A 22,442-nucleotide genomic window follows, 5' to 3' on the forward strand; every position below is an offset into this window, starting at 1 on the left:
TGAAAAAAATATCGTTTTTCGTCTCGCATTTTTAAATTCGGACCGATAATTTTTGTTTTAATATTGAATAATGACCAGTGCTTAATCGATTTTATAAATCAGAAGAAAAAAATGAGAGTTAAATTAATACTTTATGATTTTTTTTTCTTAATAACTCGAAAATGTTTCTCTTTTGCATTATGCATATAGGGGTTTAAATTATTGCAAATAGTCACCGATATCCTCTCCTTATGGGAATACGTCGAATTACCAATAACTCTGTATATTACACAAATTATCTTGCCCCAAACTATGTATAGCCTGTACTATGGGTACAAGACAACGATATATTTAATACAATATACTTACTTAACCACTTACAACTAACTGGTATCCTGTACTGGAGCCACCCTATACGGTTATATATGTGTTTGGTCTTTTGAAATATTATAAATAATATATAATCATCATCATTATCATCAGCCGGAAGTCGTCAACTGCTGGACAAAAGCCTCCCCCAAAGATTTCCACGACAATCGGTCCTGCGCTGCCCTCATCCAACATATTCCGTGTTACCAATGATGTCTTACCGTACGCAGACGTGGTCGCTAAACTATGGGCCTGATGAGAAACCTCATGGTTGCTCAGACGGCGATGGACAGGGCTATGCTCGGAGTTTCCCTGCGAGATCGAATCAGAAATGAGGAGATCCGTAAGAGAATCAAAGTCACCGACAGGCTATGTCGGTGACTTTGAAACGATTGCGAAACTGAAGTGCCAGTGGGCAGAGCACATAGTTCGACGGACAGCCGTTGGGGCAATAAAGTCCTCGAATGGCGACCACGAACGCAAGAAATCAAAAATTTTTTTACCATTTTAATGAAAATTAGAAAAAAAAATGAGCTTAAGCAAACCTTAATTATAAAGCGAGGCTTGTAATCTTTCAATTTAGGTAAACGGTAAGAAAATTAGGCACGCACCCCCATAATTGGCTTCGCTTAATAAATTTACGTTGGTTATTAATTATGGACAATAATTAATGTACTTTATAATTTGCTTCGAAGATAATGATAAGAATGAGTTTGATTTATTTGGCAAATTGTTAATTCTATTTATATTACTTAACAGGAAATAGAAAGTAATATATATTATAATGAAAAATTCACTGAGCCACGACTGTCGACTAAATATATACATTGCTACACACGATTGCAACGCTTCGGATATTGAGGCACAATGGTGCACTCTATTTGTAGATTATGCTTCTTAAAATATATTTTCTACTTTTTATTTTGTTTTTTTAAAGCGTGTTTTGCGAACTATTATTTATTTTTGCTTGTTTCATCTTAAAAGATGAAAATTTCGCAGTAACGAATTAGGACGCACCATATTCTTTAGAAAAAAAGGCTACCGGGTACCTTATATAAAAAAATCAGTTATCCTGAAGGTACTGATAAGAAAAATGAAACAAACTATATAAATTATTAAATTGACAGACCCCTGCACAAACTTTGAAATCCGAGATGTCCGAAAAATGACGTTCAGTGAATGCGTTATATAAAAGGGATGGGAAAAAGGGACCAAGCTAATAAAAGTGGAACAGACTGTTTAAATTATTATATTGTCATCTGTCCTTGATAAGTGTGTAAACTTTAAATTCAATCCAACATTTTAAAGTGGGTAAAAATGACGGTAAAAGTTTCCACTACATAGATACAAACTGTTTGTTACCTACATATGAAGCTTATAAAAGTGGTTAAACATGACGGCAATACGAATAAATTAAGAAATCTCATAGTGAAACATGATCTCCATAAATTTTATTTAAATCACAGCAGTTTACTTTAAATGCTTACCGATTCAATGCAATATTTTGAATGGAATGAACCATATTTATGCCATTTTACGTTCGCCTTTTAGCTGGTAGTCTACTCGTATAGTATGAGTCACCTGCAGTGAAGCAACATGTTTGGCGCGGCTTGTCACTTCCAGCACCTTCTTATTTATATTTCTACTAGTCAATTTATGTTTTTTAAGTGATAACCCTCACTTCTAGGATTAATACACAAATAAAATTTGAAAAACAACAAAATTTTATGAACGATGCGGGACTCGAACCCACGACCTCCGTCGTTTCGTGCCGGTGCTCTAACCAACTGAGCTAACCGTTTGCGTGTCGTATCGTTATAAAATCTTGTATGCTTTGTTCAACTCTCAGGTTGTGGCTTCATCTACAAGTTCGAGTCCCGCATTGTTCATAAAATTTTGTTGTTTTTCAAATTTTATTTGTGTATTTCTACTAGTGACGACCCGCTCGTCTCTAATGGTAGTTAAATCTTAGAAAAAATGCTCCAATTAATTCATAACGGATGTCATTGTTCAAGCGAACAAGCCTCATTTTCAATGGGAAATTTTTGAACCTTATTAGCTTTTATTAGCTGAATTAGCAAACTCAACAATTTTGAGGTTTTCTCATCAAGACCTTCCTATACCTACTGTGGATACATCACGACATCTCTGGAACCATAAGGCGAAGAGATTAGAAATTTGGTAGGAATATTCCTTTCGTCGAGTAGAGGTCAGCCAATTTTATTATGAACAGAACAACGTCTATTGGGTCAGATAGAAATAATACAAAGATGGTTTTACTTTTAATTTAAAGGCACACTTTCTTTTATATTACCTTTAATAATAAAACGGGTATAATTATGTCTGTGCTCTTATCTTTTGGTGCACCCTAGTATCAGTTCGAATCATTTGACTTTTGCAAGAGTCATTCAGATGTAGGGGTACAAACGAGCCTAGGGGTCACCTCATGGTAGGCTGTCCACGTTCTTCTGCAGCACCGGCATTTTAGGAAGGAAAGAAGGAGGTTTATTTTAACAAGATGCCGGCTTGGTGAGTATCGCAGCTATACCTTTTTTTAACTCTGCGTGATGCTGTCATGATGATGTGCAAGCATTACTTTCAATTGAAAGGGCGCCGTAGCTAGTAAAATTCCTGAACTAACGAGACTTAACATTCACGTCTTAAAGTGAGGTCCGCAATTGGGATGCCACCCAGAATATCATCATATTTCACCCCATCAATCGAGAATCCTGAGTGACACTGAATTGTAATGGGCAGGGCTTCAGGGAAAGCATCTCTTATATCGTTAGGTGAACGTCTTACTTTTCCTGTCACATTTTCCCATAATAGGTGAACGCTTCTTTTGAAAGTACGTGTTCGAAGTAAATCCATCGAAAAGCATTTAATTACCAATATCACATAGAAGATATAAATTTTCCTGATGGAATGACCCTGGTGGGTAAGGCACGGGGAAGGGCGCTGGTGTGGGACGCAACTTTCGTCGACACTCTAGCTCCTTCTCATGTCCAAGTTACGTCAGTTGGTCCTGGGTCTGCTGCTTTGACTGCTGAAAACAGCAAATGCCGCAAATATGTTGGTCTCAGTGAGTTATACATCCTTGTGCCGTTTGCTGTCGAGACACTTGGCCCGTGAGGCCCAGAAGCGCGGAGAATGTACAAAGTACTTAGCGCCTACGTGTCTCAATAGGGCTACTGGAAACCCAAGCGCTGGCGGCTTTCTCAACGAATCAGCCTAGTTATCCAACGTGGAAATGCTGCAAGTATTCTTGGTACACTTCCCCGTCACAATCGTTTTAATTTAATATAGTCAAAGTATTAAAATATAGATATAAGATATGTTTTGTTTGTTTAAAATTAGTTACTTATAGCCATGTGTTGTATTCGGTATTTATCAGACCGAGCCTAATTATCAGTTACCAATTTTATTAATTAATAACTATTAACAACGCCGGTCTGAGTAACTATTATAACTATAGTAGAAGTCCGCGTATACGCCATTCTAACTACTTCACTTAGTAATTTAATAAGTGTAATAGTCATGTTTAATACCTTAATAAGTAAATATATCTACAGATGATTACATGAATAAAGAAAGTATACGAAATATGCATTATTCCTTGCTTACTACACGGGTGCCACACCGGCACCCAATGCAATGGAAAAGAGTATGCTAGGTATAAAAAGTAAACATAGAATGAAATTAACTAAGACAATTTAAATGGCGTAAGACGTATATGTTAATGATATCCAAGAGATACCACAAGAAATCGAGGCAGACAAACACAAAGATAGGAAGATGACTTCAAGAAAAAAGCTGGTCCAATATGGGCCCGTTTAGCAAGAGACAGGAATAAGTGAAAAATCTCTAGAGGAGGCCTTTGTTGACAGTCAATCAATCTAGTTTTTAGGAAGTAGGCATTTTTATATTTATTTAAATAAATATAATAACTATAAGAACCAATATAATATATCTATCCCTAAGTGCACCCCTTTTCAATCTCCCATTCTACAGATTCGTTATGACAGTAAGATATCCCATCTTCCCCACTATTAATAACTTACATTAAAATTCTTTAGATTATATCTTGAATGTTATCCATAATAATAAACTTATCTATTTCTGGAAAGTGAGCGTGGGATAAAGACATCAGTGCAGTCTAGGCTAGCTATTAATAGTAAGAAGTCAACAGGGGACAATCGCATGCCCCCCTTTTGCCCCCCTAGCTCAATAGGGGGAGGGGGAATATTCTAGCAGAATTGTAGAGCGTAATAGACATTGTTTGTGCAATAACAATTTGAAACACAACGAGTTGTGAATTGTAGTATTGGAGAGATTTGTAAATGTTGTAACATATGTCAGCTTGATGTGTTAACAAGCGTTACCAACGTCATGAACTGCCATAAGATATCCCAATTAATAATAACATTTATTTAACTAACTCATTACTATGTTAGTAATGTTATATTTTTATAATTATTACTGATTAGAATAGCATATAATGTTCAGATCTTTAGTTAACTTGAGTAAGTTAGTTGGCGCTATAGCAGTGCCAAATAACAGTTGGTAGCATCATTATGGTAGACGGTCGGACCATATATAAGCCAGGGCGCTAAGTTCGAGTATGCATCTCAGCGGATACTCCATAGGAAGTGCCGCTTGCGCCTCTCTCTCCCCAAGAGAAGGTCGCCATCGATAAAGGCTTAGAGGGCACCTGCCCAAAGCCAACTGCAGGTGGTGTTTAGTGGGTAGGCACCTAGGTTTTCACGTGAGTCCCAAATAACCAACGCAGACTTAGGCTGCGTTGGTATGCATGAGCATTCACCACCTCCCTCCCGTCGTAACCCGGAGGGTAGCCCTTTCCCTTGTTTGGGCGCAAAAAAAAAAGATTCGAGTATGCATTATACTTATTGTGAATTGTAAGCGGACACTATGCCCTGACTGTCTTTTAATTTGTAATAATCGCTGTATATTGTAATTCTAAGTGGAAACTTTAAAATACAGATGTAACAGTTTTATTATATGCGTTTAAATTACCAACCCCTTCTACACTTATGAGCTGTAACATAATACTATATTTTGATACAGTTGCTCATTATATACGAGGCTGTGGGTTGCAGCCCAAGCCATAGGCGAGGGCGTAAATCTGCGGTAAATTCAATAAGAAACAATATTTATATATATTTTTTTGACATTCATAAGTGTCATTTCTGTGACCTACATGAATAAAGTGTTTTTGAATTTGAATCTGAAAAATCAACCGAGTGTTTCATACATACTTTTTCAACACACTTGCGAGGAAAAAACAGACATGTATTGCATAAATCGATTAATTATTAAAATAATTCGTGAATGTACAATTTTCTAAACGATAATGGATTGTTTTTGATGGCAATTCCATAGTTTCTGTTACATAATATAACCATCTGAGCGTCTCTTCAAAAATGCCATCAGGGATACAGTATGTTTTGATGTCAACACCATCTTTGAGCTTAACCATTTTTTTTAAATAAGGGACGAGATGAGCAGAACGTTCAGTTAATGGTAATTGATAAGTGCCGATCAGGATTCTTAAAGAACTCAAAAATTCTAAACGCAATACAATTGCGCTTGTCGCCTTGAGACATAAGATGCTAAGTCTCATTTGCCCAGTAATTTCACTAGTTACGCTATATATAGATGCACCACAAGCAGTAACGGATTAAGCTTACGTACGTACTTACGGGCCCGTAGCAAATTCTTACAATGAGCCCTTTGTATAAATACTGGAAATAGTCAGTTACAGAGTGTCTGACGTGGGTCGTCTCAGTAGGAAAAGTTGTAACGTTTCACGTTTTTACCACATCAAGAAATTCAATATCTGAGATGAGTGGGACATACGGGGTCCCCTTTTGGGCGGGGACCGTAGCAACTTGCTATATGGCTAATTCGGCACTGACCACAAGGACCTGGGTATGTATGTATTAGCGAAGTTCAGAGAAATATTCCAAAAACATATTATTTTCCGAAAATGCCTGGGTTTTTTTGTTCCTCTTCCATTGTAGGAAACTATCGTAAGCAGCTAAGTATTTTTCTCTAGATTTTGCAGGTATTAAGACTTTCGTTTTCATTTTGCGCTGCATTTAGTATTTTTGGCGGGGTTAAATCTTTCAATTGTTTAACTTGTGTACTTAAACAATTTTACAATTATTTACCACACAGCAACAAATGCGATACAAACAAAATATGAAAATTACGGGATAGGAATGAATGAATGAAAATTCAAACCAATGTTTTAAGGTCGAGCCAGTAAAACGTCGTCTTCACAATAAGCGCTTTATTAGAATTTACAATTACTTCTCATATTACTTCACTTAATGTACGAATATGGTATTAGAACGCAACCATGCCAGGCGACTGTTGGAGCTCGACTGGCTTGCTGTTCGTTTGTGTTAAACACGTTAGTAACCGATTGACAACTTACTGAACAAAGAGGAGGTTAAGTTGTCAGGAGGCAGATTAGAGAGAACCAACATTGTCTATGGAACTAAAGTAATGTAAACTTAAGGTTTTAATATTTGTAACAAATGACGTTATGGAATAAATATTAAAACCAACGCCGCCAAGCAACCACGTTTATAGAACGTCATTGCACTAAACAGGTAACACAATTAGGCGAAGTGGCGCGCAAGTTTCTTTTTTTTTACACGAGTCAAATGTAAGTTGATTTATTACGTAAATATTACAGCCTATTTGATAATTATAATTTTAGTGATGAAATGCATATAATATTGTATAACAAATTATTGGGAATTAAAAAAAAAATAGCATTTTCTTTGATTAACGCGAGTGTTAAATAAAATAAAAGTATTAAAAGGATTGTAACATTAGATTTTGCTTAAAGTTACATTTTTGTGTTTTTTACCTCAGAAATTTCGACTGGGTGAACCGATTTCGATGATTCTTTTTTTATTTGAAAGCTGGTGCCTCCCGTGTGGTCTCCTTTGGTTTAGTTCTGAGGATTTGATCCACAGAACTCTTCAATTCTCGATACTCGACCGAAACTTTATATGCTATCCCGATATTTGAGCCACCTTCCGTAAGGTCGTAATGGTCAAGTAGTTGTCGTTGTCAAAAATTATGATTCATATTCAAATATTTTTATTTAAAATACGATGTGACATCACTTATAGAATGTCAAAAACTACCACCCATTCCAAAACGAATGCCTCAGACCTGAGAAGAATGGGCGCGACAATCTCAGTGGGCTTTTTTTTTAATCGAAAAAATATGTTTACACAGTAATATTGTACGATTAAACTTATTATTTAATAGCCGGTTACTCTATTCCCAATCTGTGGAAATTCATTCCAAGCATTCCCAAGCTGTCAAACCTTTACAACACAAACGTTTTTAACAATTCTTTTGAATAACGTAATACTTTTGTTTTGAACATTTTCTAGGATCTCGTTGTAAAAGCATATACATCGCCCCACAAAAGACTTCCAACCTCGACTTAGCCGAGTAGTAGGCATTATAAGTTTATGTTTGTTCCTGGTGTTAACATTATGGTTGTGACAGTTTCTAGCAATTTCACTTATGTGCCTATGAACATACATTACATTATCAATGATTATCAACGGAACACCTGTGTCCTTGACGGGTTACAGTAAGGAACCGATCTGTGGTATAATTTCTAACTGTCTGTAATTACATAACGATAAGCTTACGGTCGTTTCTGCATTGCAACATTACGCAAGTGTTCTATCAATTTTTGCGCTCTTCGCAAGTCTCTTTTGAAATAAAAAAAAATTGAAGTATTGGAGATCTTGAGATGCGATCACTGCGTAGTATGTGTGGGGTAAGACTGACTGATAGAATTCCGAATGCGGTAATACGAGCGCGCTGTGGTTTGAAAGAGGATGTTGTGACAAGGACTGAAAAAGGAATGCTGAAATGGTTTGGACACGTGGAGCGAATGAGTGAAGAAAGAATGACGCATCAAATATATAAGGCAAGTGTGTGTGGGCAAGTCGGTCGCGGGAGACCTCGTAGAACATTCGTCGACCAAATTGGGGACGTTTTGAGAAAAGGAGAGCTCCGAAGCACCCGCAACCGGCGAGCATGTATGAAAAGACTAATGAATGTAGAGGAAGCGCGTGAGGTTTGTAAGGATAGAAGCAAATGGCATTCTATTGTCTCTGCCTACCCCGACGGGAACAAGGCGTGAGTGTGTGTGTGTGTGTGTGTATTTGTGTGTGTGTGTGTGTGTGTTGAAGTCTTCGAGGTAGATTTCCTCTGTTGGCATAGATCAGAATTCTACCTGACTTTGTTTTATATCTGCGCTGTCTCATATGAGCATCACGTTGAATAGGTCTACACATATTCTTCAGACAAATTAGTTAGTGTTCTTCAAAAAAAAACCGACTTAAAAAAAAATTATATATATAATATGCACTAAAAAGAAAACGGTGATAGCGTATATTATAATAAAAAAATAATGTGTTTTAATTATTATTATTTTTTTCGAGTTAGTGAAAAATCGGTAAATACTTAAAAGTAATGCCTTACACGAGTAAGTCATAAAAGTAAATGTAATTTAATACGTTAAAACTAAAATTATTCATCAATCCATACACCGTTTATAAAAAAAAGATATTTTGTGAGAATTTTATTGGCGATTGTAAAGAACATAATAACTATTGTTTTAAAAACATAAAGCAGAGTTTCTGGTAACAGGATATCCCGCCATCAGAAGAAGCGCCCGCTCACGGGCATGATGCATGGGCCAGCCATCGCCTCCCTCGACTAAGGGAAGGAACTAACTGCCCGTCCAACATCACCGCCACAAGCAGTGAATTTTAAGCGAGTTAAGTTAAAAAAAAACTTACTAGATTTGCACACTCCCTCTGTTTTTTACACAAATTACAGTTGTCTATCTATTGCGGTTTATGTCCAGCCCAATGACATATGGACAGACGGACAGATTCTTGGTAATTGGATTCCCGTTCGCCGTTGGTTACTCTAGCAACGTGGATATAATTCATTTTACGAATTCACATACCAATTCGAATTAATTGAGAAAGTCAACAATATGCTACTTAAGATAATAAAAATTAAAAAATTTCCCTACTTACCTATCTATACAAGGACGTCCAGAAAAGATAATTTCTAATGTTAATTTTTACTTTATATGAAGTTTTAATTTAATTATGTATATATTTATTTCGATATTTATTGAAAACATAACAAAACTTATAGCTATATATCTCATACAGAAAAATATATATATATATATCCTAGAACAATGAACCTTAAAGTAAAAACCTTAAAAATTATAATATAACTAGCTGCCCTGACAGACGTTGTTCTATAGATAATAAAAAAAATACTGTTTTATAGGAAATTGCGAATAATATTTCAAAACACCAAGAATTATTTCGTAAAAATGATCCCTGAAGTTATAATGAAATTGTTTCACAGCTGAACTGTCACACCGTGCGTCAATAAATTGTCTCACAGAAAATATGTCCATACAAAACAAATATTGAAAATAAACATAATTATGGGTCCCAAATTGAAATAAAAACTATCCTATCTCTCAAGTTGGACCAAACTGCACTCCATGAAGTAATCCCCATTAAAATCCGTTCATTAGTTTAGGAGTCCATCGCGGACAAACAACGTGTCACGTAATTTATATATATTAAGATAACTAAAACATATTATTAAAAGTCCCTTTAGGCAAGGTTCCGAAGATACTGGCAGCGTTCTCCCTTTGAATAGCTAGACTAATTCTTTGTCCAAGATAGCTGCCAGCTTCAGTCCTGTCATGTTGACTAACCTTTTTGCTATTTCCAAATTCGAACTGTTATTGTCTAGTAGCTATCGAATATCGGCACCTAGCGCCATTTTAATCTCATGGCGAAGTAAACGAAATTGCCATTAGAATTAATACCACAAAAATCCAAAGTGATATGACTAAATAAATTAATAGACTTGCGAGCGGTTTTTCCAAATACCAGTGTTCGAAGGCTTTGGCGTGTGTAGTTAGAGTTAGTCAGGTGACATTTAAAGGCTTTTAAGGAAGGCATTAAAATTTAAAACACATTTCGCGTCTGACCCCGACCCATGTATACTGACATATGCATGTAACCAATACTGCGTGAGCTAAGGTCGTCATTCTGTTTTCTTAATTTTTTTCCTCTGTATCGATTATTTTGTTTTTTGGCTACTGATTTACCTTTAACATTACGACATTATACGAGACAGTTAAAATTGATTATTTTTCAGCAGTTATTTCTTATAATTTTATGTATTTATACAGAATTAATACCTGTTGAAAATTATGAAGTAAAAGCTTTTCTTATCAGAGTTACTAAAGTTAGGAGGACTAGCATGAAAGCGAAAAAGGTATGAATTTTCTTTACGTCTAGGTGATGGTAAGACCCCGGGAAGTCATAGGTGTGGTGAAAATAGGGTTGTCAATCTTACTCTTAAATAGTAATATATAACTCTTAAATAATATAATACTCTATTTCATGTATCTGTAGTTTAAAATATATAAAACACTATTTGGTATATCCATGCAAATTGACATAACACAAAAAAATACTGTTGTTGGTTGTTGATATCCAAAAAAATATTGAACTCGGGCATTTTTGATCTCAGCCTGTTGAAGAAAAAAATAAATTAAATAGATGTATGACGAGTCAAGGTGACGAGCGCAATTATAGTGCCGCTCAGAATTTTTGGGTCTTTCAAGAATCCTGAGCGGCACTGCATTGTAATGGGCAGGGCGTATCAAATACCCATCAGCTGAACGTCCTGCCCGTCTCGTCCCTTATTTTCATAAAAAAAGTCCTCGAATAGCGACCACGTATCGGAAGACGCAGTGTTGGTAGGCCCCCCACTAGATGGACAGATAATCTGGTCAAGATCGCTGGAATAGGGTAGCACAAGACCGATCATCGTAGAGATCTTTGGGGGAGGCCTTAGTCCGTCAGGTGACGGCTGATGATGAAAAAGGGACTTATCAGTCATTTCAATAGCGCACGGGACATTTACATACTTTCGATACATTAAAAGTTCCAATGCAATCATCTTGAATGGACTTTCGAAGGTTGACGCCACTTTCCTCATTTATCTGTGAGCATTTTACATACAATACAAACATTGGTATAACTGTTAATATGATATAACAGCGGTATCGAATATAAATTACGAACAAGTAATAACAATTTTGCCAATAAACGTCATTATGTCGAGGTGAAGGACGAGCAACATAAATACGTCAACATAACCATTGTTTACCGCGGCGTTGCTTGCAAACATCCACAGTTTTTGTTTCCTTGAATACGTGTTTTGCATTATAGTTTTCTTATACCAAACAAAGCAAAACATTATTTATACATTAAAATTATTATCATTGTCAAATTTGCTGAGATGAATGACATAATCTAATCCTCCTCCTCGCGTCGTTTTCCTCATTACTGAGGGTCGTGACTCCCCCGCTGCATCAGTTTCTCCCGTACGACTCCCCTACATCTGCTGCGATCCTTAGCCTTATCCATAATAATCTAATATTACAGTGAATTTAAGAATTCAATTCAAAGGATGCCGGCTAGATTATAAGTACCACAACGGCGCCTATTTCTGCCGTGAAGCAGTAATGTGTAAGCATTACTATGTTTCGGTCTGAGGGTACCGTAGCTAGTGAAATTACTGGGCAAATGAGACTCAATATCTTATGTCTCAAGGAGACGATCACATTTGTAGTGCCGCTCAGAATGTTTGGGTTTTTCAAGAATCCTGAGCGGCACTGCATTGTAATGGACAAGTATATCAATTACCATCAGCTGAACGTCCTGTTCGTCTCATCCCTTATTATCATAAAAAAATACCACCCATTGCTTCCCACGACCATATTTAAGGGTAGAGAAGGCCCCTCGAAAGAAGAAAGTATTACGTAAAAAACATACATAAACAGTTTTAAGTAATAACCCTCAGTTCTGGGATTAATTGTAATTATAAATATAAATTTAATTTGTGCCAAAATTCATGGAGTCGAACCCGCACCTCTCTGATTCCGTCCGAGCGCTCTTACCAACTGCACCAACCGTCCGAGTGATGGATCGACCAAAATTTTGGCATCTCCTGTTCGACTTGTTGCTGTTTTTCCTCTACTTTACAGTTCATAACCTGCTCAACCCTAATAAATGCATATTAGGAAATTGACTTGAGATGTCGCTCTTGCAAATCTAAACAGTTTATGATTTTTAAATGATATATAATTATTAATATGATAAGTAAGGGATACTTCTGGGATTAAATATACAAAAAATTATGAACGATGCGGGACTAGAAGTCGCGCCTCTCGGATTCCGTCCGAGCGCTCTTATCAACTGAGCCAACGGTCCGAGTGACACAACATACATAACCTTAAGTAGTTTCCTACCATTAAAAAGTTTTGCTTTTATTTTATCTCAAAATATTTTTCGTGACGTAACAAAATGGCCCAACGGAAGACCAGCGTTGGTTTTCAAACATGACATTTCAGATATGCTGAGTTGGGACCAGTTTTTGAATCTTATATAGTAGAAATGTTTCAGTCTTTTTGTTTTTTTGCTTGTTTATCAATCTTAAGTTTATATTTATTTTTATCTTATATCTTTTGTATTTGTGCAAAACTACTTATACGTTTCAAAAAAATCTTTCTTTCTTTCTAAATCCAACCAGCATAGAAAATGCTTACAATATTTTTTATAAGAATATTATATTAACGCAATGCGGTCCGAAGGTTAAGTTCACGTCTGTTGTAGTTGGGTAGTTCATTACCCCGATCTAATTTCCATTTCATAATTCAACGAAGCCTCGAAGTAGAACTTCTTTAGTAGGGCCATTTGTAAAGAAAATATTATGATCCAAATAGGCAAATTAATTTGTGATAATGTTCTATTATCATAAACAAGCATAAAAATAATAAACGTGACAATTTTTATCTGATTCTGTTTGCATATTCCGAAGCCAATGTCGGCCTTAAAAAAAATATTTCACCAGCGTGCGCTAACATTTCCAAATATACTATTGGAAAGATTGAGACTAGTTAGTGAAACTAAAACTAGTTAGTGAAATTAATTGTCAAAGCCATCTTTGCGAGATTTCTACAAAATTGTTATTTCTTAAAAAGTAGAATAGCACGAGGAATAAATTATTTTAATGATTTTTGCTTGGTTAGGCCAAAAAAGTATAACTTCTTGCGTGCATACATATCTTTAAAGTTATGTGTAAATAAAACGTTATGAGTTTTCTTCAGTACCAAGCTTGCTAAGACTTAAGAGACATACACAGGAGACGTTGGCTCGCCAAATTCTCGGACGAAAGTCACAGAAATCTGTAAAAGCGAATCACGTGTCGAATTGGTTAAAGACAAATCTTAGCGGAATAAACACTAGATGATAAAATAACGCCATTTACATACATTTTTTTGTTGGCTACCTTTTGTATAAAACCAAAGAGTATTTAACAGTACAAGTACAGACGCCTCACTCCGCAAAATCAATTTAAGAAATAGGGACTCTTGCGGTCATATGTTATAGACAGTCTCTCAAACAAAAATTTAAAGAAATAAATATTATGACTGTTCATTGTCAGTACATTTATGAAAATTTAATATACGTTCCCAAAAATCGTCACCCTTTTGCTCTTAATAGTGATTTTCATTATTATAACATAACAAGGGATTGCTTGTAACTAATTCTAGTAGGCTTCATAAGATACATAATAGCTTTAATGGTAAATGTATACACTTTTATAATAAAGTCCCAGCCACTGTTCAGACATTATCTTTAAATAAATTTAAATGTTTTATAAAAATGGCTCTGTCGAAAATCCTAATTATCACTCCACAGGTGAATATCTAAGTGATCGGACAGCCTGGGACTAGATTATGATTTTTTTATAGCAATAGGAATGACAGTACAACATTGTATATTTTTAACCGACTTCAAAAAAGGAGGAGGTTCTCAATTCCTCGGTGTGTTTTATTTTATGTTTGTCACCTTTAAACTTTCGACTGGGTGAATCGAGTTTGATAATTCTTTTTTAGTTTGAAAGCTGGTGCTTCCCATTGTAATTTGATGAGAAAAACATAAAAGATAAATTTAAGAATAACTCAATATCGCGCAATTCTTAGGAGCAAATTAACAATACACGGCCGAATCTTTTTTATGCTCTCCGGATATTTAAGTCATCTACCATAACATAGTTATGGTCAAGTTATTGTCGTAGTCGAATATGATGATCAATGGAACTCATTGACGACGTGGGGCGAATTTCTGTCTGTAATCAAATTGCAAAGCACTAACGTTCATTGCTGCATTGAATTTTTTTTTTATCTACACATATTTAGATAAATAGGTGAGATGTGCTTGAGTCGTGAGGAGGCGAGAGCGGATCGCGGCGGCAGGACACCGATTCCAAAAATAACAATAATCGTAACTAGAATTAGATTAATTAATTAGACTGTATAAAAATACGCAATTATTGTTATACTTTTTAGTACATAATTATATCTTTTGTTTTGGAATAGTATTTTTGAATTCAGTTGTTTTTTTGTTAAAATATTTTTTTATTAAAAAGAGCGCAAAAAAAAGAATGCTGGGAGAGTTTCTTGCGCCGCTTTTTCTCTCTTAGAGCGCCATTTGTTTCCAAAGCGGTAGTAGTATCTAGTATATTAGAAATGACATCAAAAAGAATTCTAAAGGAATCAGTTTTGAGAAAATAAATGACAGATCGCACAGCGCCTACCAACGTACATTTTTATTCACCTAGAAGTTGCCTCTCTTTCTATCGCGTGACTCTTACCTCTTCCGACGACATTAGGGTTGATTTATTTACCTTAAACTGTACCTACCTAGTTTATACTAGGTAGGTACAGTTTAAGGTAAACTGAGCTATTTTATAAGATGACCTTATGGTCATCTTATAAAATAGCTCAGTTTTTTCTATAATATAAATGGGTTTGATAATTGTAATTTTTAATTAATATTCATTTGTTGTCAAACCTACATTAGTTGCAGCTAGTAATGTATGTGTTGGAACACCACAACATATTCCAACCTACTTAGTATATAGGAAATAATAGGAAGCTATCATGAATGGTAATTTCATTATAATAATAATCAGTTTTAATTAGATTGTTTCAGAGTCTTAAGGACGCCTAAAAAATTTAAATTTGGATCGCAATGACCTATAATATGCATTGCTTTTTTATGTTTCTCCATTTTTAAAATATCGGTCGGATATATCGGTGAAGTAGGTGACAACAAACCTCGCACGTGAGTCCCTACTGGGTGGCCTACTGTGTAGGGGCCGCCGTACGATTTCGATACCTACACGGGGAGTGACACAGGCATGATAGAACCCTAAACGGCAAAATGTGTGAGAATTTATAGATAAAATATAAGTTGTTGTTTAAGACCGTCTAGATACTAGTATACAAATGCGGGCACAGACAGATAACATAAAATGGATTTAGCAATAAAATGCAATCGCACTCGGCACTATATAGCGCGGCTCCCGAACACATTCGACTGTACATAACTCACACGGATCTATATCACTGGATGCGATCTATATTTATTACTAGCTTACGTGTCGCGAATTTGTCTGATTGGATTTCAGGATATGAATTTATTACTTAAATCAATTTTACCTACTGATATATAATTACCATTCTATAACAATATTAAATTCTTGATGAAAAAAGTGAGAAAACGAGCAAGGCGTACCTGAGTGTAGATTTGTTAATAATCCCAAAATTCTGAATTTTAGCTTGTTTTTGAAACTTTTAAACACTTTGAAACTTATAAGATTTTATTTTCTCATCAGCCCAGTAAATTCACTAGCTATGGCACCCTACAATACTACAATTTTGACGGTATAAGCGATATTTTTTTCTGTATCAGATTTTATGTCATTTAATATTCAGCCATTTTAAACATAAATATTCAAACCTAGAAACATTCACATTTCTACTGAATTTTATAAAGCTTAAATGTTTTAATTTGTTTATCTGTTTGAACGCGCATATTACGAAATCAATATGGATGTCAAAAGTGTAAAATCGTTTCCCAACTTTTAACCTATTGAAATCGGTGATTTAAAACCATGATTGCAAAAAACAGGTAACCTCTTAACAAATCAAAAGTTTTCGATTTTATAAATCACAATATTTTACTGTGAAAAATGGGAAAGATAAGGCATAACGGGCCCTTCTGTATCTTAGTTTAAATCATATTTAGTTGGACTCAAGCAATGTACGCAAGTAAACATGGTAAATTCAATAAGTCTCTTCTGTTAATAATAAATTCTACTAATATAGAAATAAATAAACGAATAAATACTTCTAATAATAATAAAATAATAGTCTCTTCTATTCGGCTAATTTAAATTAGAGACTACTATAAATTTAAGATCTAGATCTAGTATGCATACGCAATAAATATATTTCATTTCATTCATTTTCATCGAATTCGAATAATTATATTAGTATATTATATATAATACCATAATGTTATGATACAATTGACCAACGGGTCAACCTTACTATCCAACACGAAAATGCTTCCAGTATCCCTGGTAAATTCCACGTAGTGATAGAATGCCACTAAGTATATTCTTAATAAGAATTTAATCTAGTTTTACCAGTAGGAGGCTCTTTTGCACAGGATGCCGGCTAAATTATGGGTAGGTACCACAACTGCGCCTTTTTCTGCCGTGAAGCAGTAATGTCTAAGCATTACTGTGTTTCGGTCTGAAGGGCGCCGTAGGTAGTGAAATTACTGGGCAATTGAGATTAACATCTTATGTCTCAAGGTGACGAAAGCAATAATTGATGTAGTGCCACTGAGAGTATTGGGTTTTTCAAGAATCCTGAGCGGCACTGCATTGTAATGGGCAGCGCGTATCTAAAATAATATTGACACACCTTTACACAAATTATCTTGCCCCAAATTAAGCATATAGCCTGTGATATTGGTTACAAGACAATGATATATTTAATACAATATACTTACTTAAACATACATAAATACATATAAACATACATAAATACATATAAACATACATAAATACATATAAACATCCATGACTCGGAAACAAACATCATTATATTCATTATATAGATGCTTGCACCTACAATTACTATCAGCTGAACGTCCTGCTGGTCTCGTCACTTATTCTAATAAAATAAAAGTTATAAACGTTGATATTCTCACTTCCATTTAAGCTAGACTTGCACCAGAAAAATAACGTAAGGTACAGTTTAAACAATATTTTATGAGAAGGTTAAGTGTGAGTCAGTATAGCGGAGAGGTTACTATGATAAGAAAATGTATCAGTTTGTTTCTACTTCCTAGCATTATATCTATATACTAGCTGATCCAGGAAACGTTGTATTGCCATATTATAAAGTAATAAAAAAAATATAATTCAAATTGTTGAGGTATAAAAAATAGATGCAACCGATTCTCAGACATACCAAATATATCGTACTACAATTATTGTATTCGATTGCCATCTTGCAACCCTATACCGAATTTGTTTTGGTTTGGATGGAACAGAATAATATAATAATCGCGACACAAAAATAGTTGTCGATCGTAGAAGGGCGAAAATTTGAATTTGTATTTTCCAATGCTGAATCTTAATAAAAATAAAAATAAATTTGGGAGGACTACCCTTAACATTTAGGGGGATGAAAAATAGATGTTGTTCGATTCTCAGACCTACCCAATATGCACACAAAATTTCATGAGAATCGGTCAAGCCGTTTCGGAGGAGTTTAACTATAAACACCACGACACGAGAATTTTGTATATTCAATTATATAGAAAACTATTCTTGTGATAAATACTTAAATTATTGTTGTCACCAAAAAAACGTTCTAAACTGTATAAAATTACTATCAGCTGGGTGGGTGTATGAGATGTTGTGAGATATTTAACATTACATTTATATACTTTTTAAGAAATTGAATATCTAAATAAATAATACAAAAATCTTTGCCATTTTCATACAGCCGGTGTGCCAGACAAGTTTATAACTGAAAACAAACTAAAACATGTTAAGACTTAATGCTCAACAGTAAAAGAGTATTTTCTTCCATTTAGTAAATCTGTTGAGTATCATTAAGTTTATTTATGTAAATCTTTTGTTTGCTTGTGAATCACCGCAACTTCAAGGTACTAACACGCGTAAGGAAACTATAATGTTAGTACATAACATGTATATGATACATAACTGCTAAATGCATCTATTTCTTCCTGTTTCAATGTTAACGTTCACGCCCCGCCATCTTTGTACATATAAAAATCATTCACACATCCCAACACGGACTCCAAAACGGACGGACTGATTTAGATAATATTTTCAGGGAGTTATCAAATTAGCTCAGTTTTTACTGAGCAACCAATGAAGTTTTGAAGCGATCGTATTTTATAAAAATTGTTCAGCTCTTTGCCAAAGTTGCAAGTGTAAAGTTTATTAATAATAATTATATTATCTCACATTAAATTCGAACTTTTCACCTATATGTAGATATAAATACAGTTTTAAGAATTTATAAAGTTTAGAATCTACGATTAATTAACCTTTTTTTAATTAGAATATTGGTAATTACATATCTCTTAATTATAACTTTACTCTTGCTACTTATAATCAGAATTGAATAACAATCGACATATTGTAGATAAAATGCGATAATACTACAATGTCCTCGAAATTATTTCGGCAATATTTTTATTACAATCATAAATACTGTTGGTTTTAATTGATAAGTATCAATTTAAATCAAAGGTGCATTGAACATTAACAGATTAGCCCTACCATCTGGCGAAACCGGCAGATAACTCAAAGGTTATGGAGCCAACTTTTATTTGATGGATTATTTTTAATATTATATTAAAATATAATAATATAGAGCCAACAAATTTAATTTAATTTCCATATATATTGCAAATCAGTGCAATATAATTATAAAAAGGATAAGCTAAAGGTAAAATATTTAGTTATCTAAAAACTCATACTAAATGCGACCATAATGCCAAAAATGGTGAAGCAAGGAAATATAGTAATAATTCAACCAAAACTCTACAACTGGCAGTCAATTTGTTGCACCAACAAACACGTAAAACTGCTGTGTAAGGTTTTTTGAATAAGTTGGCTTAAGTATTTTTAAAGTTATATATAATGAATGTAATGTTTTGTTGTTGTATTAAATTTTAACATAATACTCTAAATTAACGAATCTTTTACATGGTTATACTTACAGCGCGAGTAGCCGCTCGTTGAGCGGTGGAAGATGTTGGAGACCAGCACCTCGGCATGAGAGCCGGGTGCCCGCATCGCTGCAAGCGCATCCCGGCACTTGTCCCGGGCAGGCACTCGCCGCGGCTAATACAGCCAGCACCGCCAGTGCACACTCGCGCACCATACTTCACCTCACACAGTTCACGACACAGAACACTTTTCGCGCGAACATCATTGCACTATCCAGTGTTTATATATCCGAGACGCGAGTCGACCGCGCCGGTCGCGATGCGCGCGTAGAATGACTGAGCTAACGTATTCGTAGACAGCTAACTGCCTACTGAGTGCTGGCTACTGCAGGAGGGACGTGCCGCTTGCTCGACTGACGCCGACGAGTCTGTTTCATCTGCCCGATACTGACCACAGTTCAGGAATATACAATTATTGCACTACGTTTAGCGAATACTTCAATATTATGTTTGAGAACACCTTAATTTTGGTAATAAAAACAAAATAGACATTAACATTAATTACAAACCGATCATTATTAATAGTAATTGTAATCGTGCATACGTATGCTATAACTCAAATATGTATGTGCGAGGGGAACGATGGCTGGTCCATGCGTAAACTTGTGAACGGGCGCTGCTTGTGGTGCCAGGTCGACCTGTTGTAGTTAAATCATTGTATTTGTTGGATGCAATTACTTATTGGGACAGTAATCACGACCATCATGCTCACAAAGCATCCTCACACAAACAATATGTTCAAGCTCTAAAGGTTGATGCGTCCAATATACGATAATTTCTATTTAACAGTTAATTCATATAATTTATATAATTTTAATACGACTCATATATTGGATGCAGCACCTTACAAACTAATTTGTTATGTATATTACAGCCATTGTAAAATACTCTATTTGATTGAAAAGAGTAACCGTTGATCTTATATTATGTTCTTCTCACGAGCTCAACTTTTTACGAACATGTGGTAAATTCAGTAATTTAAAAGAAATATTTGTAGTGACGATTCAAGAGCACTTAGTTAAGGCCTAATTGAATAAAGTTTATTTGACTTGACTTGAATATTATTATTAAACTATTATTTTTTTAATATGAGATGGGGCAAACGTGCAAGAGGCACAAGTGATGAGATATGGTGAGGCAACCGCCCATGGACATCAGTAAAAGCAGGGGGACAAGAGATGCGATGCCGGCCGTTAAGTAGGGAGTATGCACTATGCTTAAAGGTCCTAAGTCGAATCGAAAATGCAACCGGTGAATGATTACTCAATGTGGCTGTACGAGGTAAGGAGTTTCTCGCAACAAGCAGGGTTATAGAATGCCAGAAGTCAACATGATGCGGGAGGTATTTAATTTTTTTATATATTTTGAAAGGTTTTTTTTTGTGAAAGTAAGAACGTTCAGCTGATGTTAATTAATACGCCGTGCCTATTACAATGCAGTGCCGCTCAGGATTCTCGTATAACCCAAAAATTCTGAGCGGCTATACAATAGCGCTTGTCACCTTGAGACTTAAGATGGAAACTCTCATTTGCCCAGTAATTTCACTAGCTACGGCGCCCTTCAGACCGAAACACAGTAATGTTTACATATTACTGCTTCACGACAGAAATAGGCGCCGTTGTGGTGCCCATAATCTAGCCGGCATCCTGTGCAAAGGAGTCTCCCACTGGTAGAGGAAAGTGAAGGTATTTTATAAAAAACTGCCATATTATTCAAGATAATTAGACTTTGTATCTTATTAATCATTTTGTAATAATTAAAGTTAATAAAGTAAGAACACATCCGCGTTCAATATTTCATTGCTTTGTAGTCGACCTCGATATTAACATAACGTTGTTTACTGTTTATGTAATTTTGCTATTATTATGTGACTTATTTTAGATGTTAGTTAGTTAGCTATTAATTGTTAGCTTTTTCTAACACGAAAATTCCCCACCAACAATTACATATTATTGCAATAATTATGAAATGAAGCTAAAAGTTAGATGTATCCAAAGGTATCTGACGCAATTTAGGGTAATAAATAGAATTCAAGACTTAAAAGTGTTAAAATACTTAGTAAAATATAAATAATATTGTGTTAAAATTCAAATTTAAGGTGGAAATAGCTGATAGAGCTCTTCTTTTGCTTGTAATTTGCCCCTCGTTTCAGAAAATGGAAAAAGGAACATTATTTTTATTTTGTTGACTTCAGAATGTTTAAGTGCATTTTTCAATGTGGAACATTTACTAACGAACCCGGCCAGCTATTGTCCATAAGTGACCACACCACCATGTTATTATTTTTTTCAAATTCAAATGTTTTGTTCAAATTTGAAAAGACATGCCTGCAGCAGATGCATCTTAGAAGAACGAGCTTAAGTAACTAAGCGAGTCTTTTTATAATCAAATTACATAATAGTTGTTCATTATACATTGTATATGGGCAGCAATCGTGCAATTCGCTAGGTGTGGTTTTATTTACAAAGTCATATATTCTCATAGATTCCTAGTTTCCTTGTCAAAGTCTGCACATATTTCGGTCAGTTTGTTTGCTGCTTCTTCTACGTTTTTAATACTCAGTTTAACATCAAAGTTCCTCCTGGGTCTTTGTGTCTTTGTATGTCGTGTTGTGAGATCTGCCCTAACAATTCTATGGTTTGTGTTAAAATTAATCTTGGTTTGTTGGTGAGAGAAAAATCAATTTCATTTTTGTATTTGCCTCCTGGTGATACCCATGTCCATTTCATAGAAGTTTTCTTTCTAAATTTGCTGTTTATGATAAAGAAGTTGTTTTCG

At 35.0% G+C, this 22,442-nt stretch overlaps 1 protein-coding gene across 2 annotated transcripts in view; it reads right to left on the reverse strand.

Moving 5' to 3' along the window:
• Window positions 1-19,984, reverse strand: part of LOC126970792 (lutropin-choriogonadotropic hormone receptor) — a 197,520-nt gene extending 177,536 nt beyond the window's left edge. For both annotated transcript variants that reach the window (XM_050816891.1, XM_050816890.1), the window contains exon 1: window positions 19,656-19,984. In XM_050816891.1, the coding sequence (XP_050672848.1) occupies window positions 19,656-19,819 (164 nt within the window). In that variant the 5' untranslated portion in view covers window positions 19,820-19,984. The remainder of the gene's footprint in view (window positions 1-19,655) is intronic.
• Window positions 19,985-22,442: the final 2,458 nt, after the last annotated feature.

The sequence above is a fragment of the Leptidea sinapis genome, chromosome 22 (assembly GCF_905404315.1).
Source record: "Leptidea sinapis chromosome 22, ilLepSina1.1, whole genome shotgun sequence".
In the NCBI taxonomy this organism is placed as follows: Eukaryota; Metazoa; Arthropoda; class Insecta; order Lepidoptera; family Pieridae; genus Leptidea; species Leptidea sinapis.